Source organism: Lactuca sativa, chromosome 3, assembly GCF_002870075.4.
Source record: "Lactuca sativa cultivar Salinas chromosome 3, Lsat_Salinas_v11, whole genome shotgun sequence".
In the NCBI taxonomy this organism is placed as follows: Eukaryota; Viridiplantae; Streptophyta; class Magnoliopsida; order Asterales; family Asteraceae; genus Lactuca; species Lactuca sativa.
In genome coordinates, this window is record NC_056625.2 from 21685172 (window position 1) to 21692593 (window position 7422).

Sequence of the window (7422 nt, forward strand, 5' to 3'; positions counted from 1 at the left end):
TACGAACGAAGCCCAAACGGAGCCCGAGCCTGTATTATGCTAAACAAGCTGATCTCGAGCTGGTCCATAACGCTCAAGCTCGCGCCCAAAATAATTTAAACAAGCCAATCCCAAGCTAGTTTAGTGTGAGACTCGACTTGTTTGCACTCCTTAGTTTACACACTTCTCTTTTGCATGTGAGCCATTTAAAAATTGGTTAAAATTATGTTTTGCAAATTTGTTTTGCCAGGTCAAATAATAAGTAATAACCTAATGATAGTGTTATTGATCAACTCATTATATTCGTTCTCCACTTGCCAACTTTAGTCACGATTAACCACCCTACGATTTGATATATAGGTGGTTGATGAATGATGACTATCATTATATAAAAAGGAATATTGCGTAATACATACATATACATAATGGTTAATATTATCAACCTCCTATGACATATTAACATTAAACAATGAATCCTTCCTAGGTAAATGTTGCTTAGCTTTTTAATTACTTAATTAAATTGACAAAAACAAAATCAGATCATCCGAATCAATTATATCTTGTTTAACGTAATGCAAAAATAAAAGAATTAATTTACATTCAGAAAAAGAAAAAAAGACTTCATAATACCTAACTATTTAAAAATTGTCCTTCAATTTCTTTCTCATTCTCACGTGTACTCTTGTTCGAAAAACTATGAAGTAAACACAATTTTGAACAGGAATCAAACAAAAAATTAGACCAAAAAACAAGTGCAATTCGGATTCTTTCTTGAAACTCAAAACTTTATTTCCCATTACATATATTAATATGTGATAATATATAAATATCCAAAATCCGAGACACAAACTTGGCACATTTTGAAAACACATGTTTGTGAGAAAGAGAAGGAGAAAGATGTTCAGATTTGAGCAGAATGATCTCCACTGTAATCAATCTCATTCTCCAAGTCAAAGTCATCCTCATCGGGATCCATGGATCCGCCAATCTCCGGCCGCCCATCCGTGGTGGTGGAGCCTTCTCCGGGAACCTTTGCCTCTTGTATGATCCGGTTGACTTCCTCAACACTTTGCAGTGATTGGTCAAAGCTTGCATTCTCATAGTTTGTTTTCTCACCTTCAACCAGATCCTTAGGCATGTTCTTCACAAACCATGGATGTTTCTTGATTTCTGGTATCGTGATTCTCTTCAAAAACAATTCATAAACTTCAGTTATATATATATAATAGCTTATTGGATTAAGTCATGCTTCTATATATAATTAAGCCCATTAAGTGAAAAGAAACAAGATATGAGAAAGGAGGCACCTTAGAGGGGTTTGCAACAAAGATATGAGAAAGAAGGTGTCTACAATCAACAGAAACACGCACATAATCTGGTATTGAGTATTGAACGCTCACAATTCTCTGCCAAAATTATCAAATTAAGATCACAAACAATGAGTTTGACTTTTTGAATGTCATATGTAAGAATCTCCAAAGTTCAAATTCTGAAATCTTTTGGGAAAAGTATCATAAACGTTTTGAGATGAAAACAGTAAACAAAGCCACAAAGTTATTTGTTGAATACGTGATCAAATTCACTTCGATTTTGAAACCTAAAAGTGTTAGAATTGACCCGAAAGTCAAAGAGATTACAACTCCTCACCAAAAGGTAATTGACTTTTGGAAGTCAAAAGCATGAATCTTCAAGCATCAAATTCAAGTGAAATCATTTGAAATTTTTCGGGAAACGGATCATAGTCTTTTTGAACTTATAACAGAAAACAAAGACAAAGTCGTTGTTTCTTGAATTTGTGAACAAATTTATTCCAATTTCGAAATCAAAACGTGTTAGATTTGACTGAAAAGTCAAATAAAGAAATCTCACCCCAATGGTTTTACGAAAATTCCTAGGATCTTCAGGGTCCTCAAAAGGGTAAGCTCCAACTAACATAACATACAGAGTCACACCACACGACCAAACATCTGCAATCTAACAACAAACAAGATTCACAATTTCATTATAATAAAAAAAAAAACGAAAACTTTAATTAAAAAATAAAATTATATTCTGGTATTTATTTAACCATAAAAAAAAAATACCTTTCCATCATATTCTTTCCGAGATAGAACCTCAGGGGCAATGTAAGCTGGTGTTCCCACAGTAGATTTCGGTTGCGAGTGCAATAAACCAGACTACACAAAAAACAACCATAAAATATAAAATCCAAAAAACATATAAATATGTAAACTTTACTTTAAAAGATAATATTTTGAGAATATTATTAAACCTTTGAATAACCAAAATCACATATTTTGAGACGTGGGGATGGACTCCCATCTAGGAGAGTGTTCTCTAGCTTCAGATCTCTATGACATATTTCCTGAAATTAAAGAAAATATAGTGTATTATTTTCTTTTTACCATGAAACTAAAGTAATTATTATTATTATTATTATTATTTTTTACCATAGAATGGCAGTAACTGACTCCGGATAGAAGTTGTTGGAAGAAAAACCGAGCCTGTATTAAAAAAAAAGATCTCCCAACTTTAATGCTTCTGGAAATTTATAATAAGATGAAGATAACGAAGTTTAAATGTGTAAAAAAAAGAAAAACCTCATCTTCACTGAATCTTCCAGCACTTGTGATCTTACTAAAAAGTTCACCCCCAGCTGCATATTCCATGACTATAGCCAAATGTGTCCGAGTTAATAACACCTGCATGATTGGGATTTCAAGAATGACACAGTTTCTTCATAAAAGGGCATTTACGTCTTTTTTGCACAGATGAAAGTTCTAGAGCTAGTCCATGTCCCACCCAAAGTGGGTGGGTCACATCAAACACAGTACAATGTCCCGTTTTTTGGGTGGGTCACATCAAACACAGTCCAACCTGACAGACAAAAAAGGACTAAAAGATGAAATTTAAATTTACCTCCTTGAACCTAACGATGTTGGGATGCCTTAATGACCTGTGGTTAATGATTTCCCTTTGAACATTTTCATCAATCTGAAAAAAATAAAAAAAATATGTGGTCATAAGTTGCTATTGAAGTGGAAATAGACATTCAAATGTTGGAGTTCAAGTTCGATCGCATGAAATACAAAAAAGTATTACACTTAGCAATGTATATGTGATCTTTAAAATCAATCTATTCAAAAAATTTAAATGATTTTTTTGGCTTAACCCAATAAGTCGTTTGTCAAGATCAAATAAAAAAGAAACAAACATATTCAAAAAATTCTTGAGAAGCCCATGTTTCCGAAGTAACATTTATCATGAGAACCCTAAAGTTTGCTCAAGGAAGAAAACCCAAAATCTTGAAATTAAGTTGACTTGAGGATGGTCAAACCCTAGTCTATAAAAAAGATTCCATCTTTTTTCAAACTTCACTGAATTCTATGAGGTAATACCAAAATCTGAACTCGTTAACTCCACAATGCGAATCTTGTAAAAACAACAAAAGATATATTTGTTCTTGATCATCGTTTTCAGCAAAAAAAGAAAGAAAAAAAAATCCTGAATTAAAGGGCGGGTTAAAATGATCTGAAACTTGAAATATAGAATCAAACAAAACCCATCAAGCAATTCCAATAAAAAAAAGTGAAACATCAAACAATTAGAAACTATCCAACAAATTAAAAAAGGAAATTAAACTTTATACCTTTTTCCCTCTTTCAATGTATTTGACGGCAAACAGCTCTTTAGTCTTCTTATCTCTAACCAGCCTTGCCACTCCGAAATTCCCAGAACCAAGCTCTTTCAATGGTTCGTACTTCTCCTCCATTGTAGCAGAAGAAAATTATTCAGTAAAATCCCCAAAATGTGAGAGCACAAACGTTTGAACTCAAAACCCACTAGAAATGAGTCAAATTTTAAACAAAATCCAGACGAAAGAATCGGAAGGTTTTCAGAGAGGTTGATGGCGATTTGTATGAATCAAGACATAGAGACTGGGTTTTAGGAGTTGTATTATAAAGAGAAAGGGTCAATGTTAGTGGAATTTTTTAAAAGAGTAGCTTAGAAGTTAGAAATCGAGCTCAAATTCAAAGGATCTAATGAGGGTTTTGTTTTCAAGAATTAAAAAGGGAATTAAATAAGATTTTGTTAAGCATCCGATATTTTATAAAACAATCTATTTCAATTTGATTGTTGACTATTGCATTTTATTTTACAGTTGCTTTAGTTTTTCATGATTATAAAGAGTAAATTATAAATTTAGTCCTTAAATTATTAGAAATTTACGCTTTAAAATGCTCATTTGGTCCAAAATCACTTGCATCATCTCATTTTGGCCCCTCAAAATTTATCATTTCTACAACATAAAAGTTTCAATCAAGGATATTTTTTTGTCTACGCTATTTAGCATCTTTGATTTTATATATTTTTTTCGAAAGAGACATTATTTTATATTTATTTCTTACTTTTTTGAATATTTTTCATGCCTTTTTAATATGGGTTATTGACATAAACATACATCAAAGTTTCACGTTTGGTTTTAAATAACCATTTAACTATCTTTTTGGATCTTTTACACCATTAAACTAAAAAATTACATGTCTAAAATACAATTTTTCTCAAATTTATGAGGTTTCCTTGGTTACATTTGTTTATATTGACTTATAATAGTCAAAGGTTTCGTAGCCACGTGGACCAAACTATTTTCTATTAAAATTTACAAAATAAAAATGAAAACCCACCGTCTCCTACCATTAACCTGGTTTCCCATGGAAAGCTTCACCCTCTGTTTCACACTCCTCTTCCTACGCAGTAAACACCAGGAAAGAAATTGTGAAGCACTAAACTGTGTTTGCCACCAATCATGTCGGAAAAGTCAGTCATGTTGCTTCTCCCTCTCCATCTAGTAACGATGGGTTTTAAACCCATCCCCACCTCGACATAACTTCTTCTTCGCGCTTCTCTTTTCATGTGACTATCTCTCTGTATCATTAAAAAACAACCACGAATAGTAAGTTTCCATTTATCTCACATTCCTTCCCTTCTACTCTCCTTAAAATCATTTTGTTAAGACAAAGACCACCACCTTTGTTCTTCACAGTTATAGATGTTGTAGGAGTAAAATAGAATAGATTGATACCTTATTTGCTTGATTTGGAAGAAAAACAAGCGATTTGGGTGTTTGTTGGTGAAAGAACTCGAAATGTAGTGGATTTCAGAGATATTTTTTTTTGAAGTGTGGTGGTTACAAATGAGACTGCGATCGGTATTTGTAACAAAAACACAACATGCGACCGCAAGGGGGGAACCTGCAATCACAGGTTTTGAAAAGTTGACCGTTGGGCATGTTTCTCGAGGCAGGTAACGGTAGTATGATAAGAACTTGAAACATGCGATTGCAGGTAGGTAGTCTGCGATCGCAGGTTTGGAAAAATGTGCTTTAATCGCTTATTTAACGTTCAAATGTGAGCCAGGAAAAAAATTGTAATACATGCGATCGCATGTACTGAACCTGCGATCGCAGGTTTGCCTTTTTTCGTGAAAAATGTTCCAAAAAACCTCGATGACGTGCTGCAACCCAAAATGTATAACCTGCGATCGCAAGGACTGGGCTTCCGGTCGCAGGTTCCACCAAAACTGAAATTTTCAATTTTTTTTCAAATTCTCTCTGTTCCTTCTTATTTTAAAAACACGATTCAATTCAAAAGAGACGACCTAAGTAGCTAAAAACACACAAAAATTAAAAAGAAGTTGCAAAAACAAAACCAAAACAAACGCCCGGGTTGCCTCCCGGCAAGCTGCCCGTTTTTATTGTCGTTGGCTTGACATTGTTATTTGGTTTCCTCAATTGCGGTAAGTCGGGACCTCAACTACCTCCACTTCTTCATTTGTAACTTGAAACCCTTCTTAAAATGGTTTGAGACGATGACCATATACCTTAAATATCTTTCCTGTTTGTTCACTCTTAATTTTTATAGCACCATGATCAAACAAGTTAGTAACAACAAAAGCTCCCACCCAACGAGACCTCAATTTACCGAAGATAAGTTTGAAACGAGAGTGATATAAGAGTATCTTTTGACCGGTAGTGAATACCTTTCGCGAGATCATCTTGTCGTGAAACGCTTTCGTCTTCTCCTTATAGATTGCTTTGTTCTCGTAAGCATCATTCCTGATTTCTTCTAACTATTGGATATCCAATCTTCTTTTTCTTTCCAACTTCATCCATGCTCATATTCAACTTTTTGATAGCCCAATATGCTCGATGCTCCAATTCAACCGGTAATCGACAAGGTTTTCCAAAAATAATTCTATATGGTGACATACCAATAGAAGTTTTGTATGCTGTCCAGTGAGCCCATAACGCATCATCCAATCGAATACGCCAATCTTTCTTGACTGGATTGATGGTTTTTTCTATAATGCCCTTGATCTGTCTGTTTGAAGCTTCAGCCTACCCGTTGGTTTGCGGGTGATATGTTGTGGATACCCGATGTGTGACACCATATTTCTTGAGGACTGCTTTGAGGGTGCGGTTGCAGAAATGTGTGCCCCGATCACTAATAATGGCCTTTGGTGTTCCAAACCTAGCAAATATATATTTTTTTGACAAAATCAACTACAACCTTGTCATCGTCTGTTCGTGTAGCTTTTGCCTCAACCCATTTGGACACGTAATCCACAGCAAGTAAGATGTACACAAACCCAAAAGATGGCGGAAACGGACCCTTGAAATCTATACCCCAAACGTCAAAGATTTCACATACCAAGATTAGAGTAAGTGGCATTTGATTGCGAGATGTCAAAGACCCAGTCATTTGGCACCTTTCACAAGTTTTGCAAAATAGAAAAGAGTCACAAAAAATATGAGGCCCATAAAGACCGCTGTCCAGGACCTTGCGTGCGGTTCGTTGTGGACCATAATGCCCTCCACAAGCTTATGAATGGCAGAAATTCAGAATTGACTTGACTTTATCTTAAGGCACACATCTTTTAATCACCTGATCAACACATTGTTTCCATAAATATGGCTCGTCCCAGACATATCTTTTCGTCTCCTTCTTTATTTTATTTTTCTAGGCTCGGGTAAGATCTAAAGGGAGTTCTCTGGAGACCAAATAGTTCACTATATCAGCAAACCAAGGAGGGTTCTGAACAACGAATAGATGTTCGTCAGGAAATGTTTCACAGATCGGTGTCGAGTCTTCTGGTGGAGTGACTCGACTCAAATGATCAGATACCAAGTTTTCTCTGCCACTTTTGTCCCTGATCTCTATATCAAACTCTTGTAGCAGCAAAACCCATCTAATCAACCTTGGCTTTGAGTCTTTTTTGAAAAGAAGGTACCAGATAGCTGTGTGATCATAAAAGATTATAACTTTCGTGCCCAACAAATCTTGGGATTTTCCTGGTCTTCTGGAGCAACGAGAATCTGATGGAAACCTGAAAATCCATCCAAGCAACAGTAGTGGGATTTTCCAGCAAGCCTCTCTAGCATTT

General features: G+C 35.0%; 1 protein-coding gene across 1 annotated transcript; it reads right to left on the reverse strand.

Annotated features, from left to right (window-relative positions):
• Window positions 1-715: 715 nt before the first annotated feature.
• LOC111907380 (serine/threonine-protein kinase SAPK3) lies at window positions 716-4082 on the reverse strand. Its single transcript, XM_023903155.3, has 9 exons — window positions 3629-4082; window positions 2899-2973; window positions 2580-2681; window positions 2430-2483; window positions 2252-2344; window positions 2064-2156; window positions 1849-1953; window positions 1287-1385; window positions 716-1165 (listed from the first exon to the last, which is right to left on the reverse strand). Exons 1-9 carry the CDS (start codon window positions 3749-3751, stop codon window positions 881-883), a joined length of 1029 nt encoding a protein of 342 aa, XP_023758923.1. The 5' UTR covers window positions 3752-4082; the 3' UTR covers window positions 716-880.
• Window positions 4083-7422: the final 3340 nt, after the last annotated feature.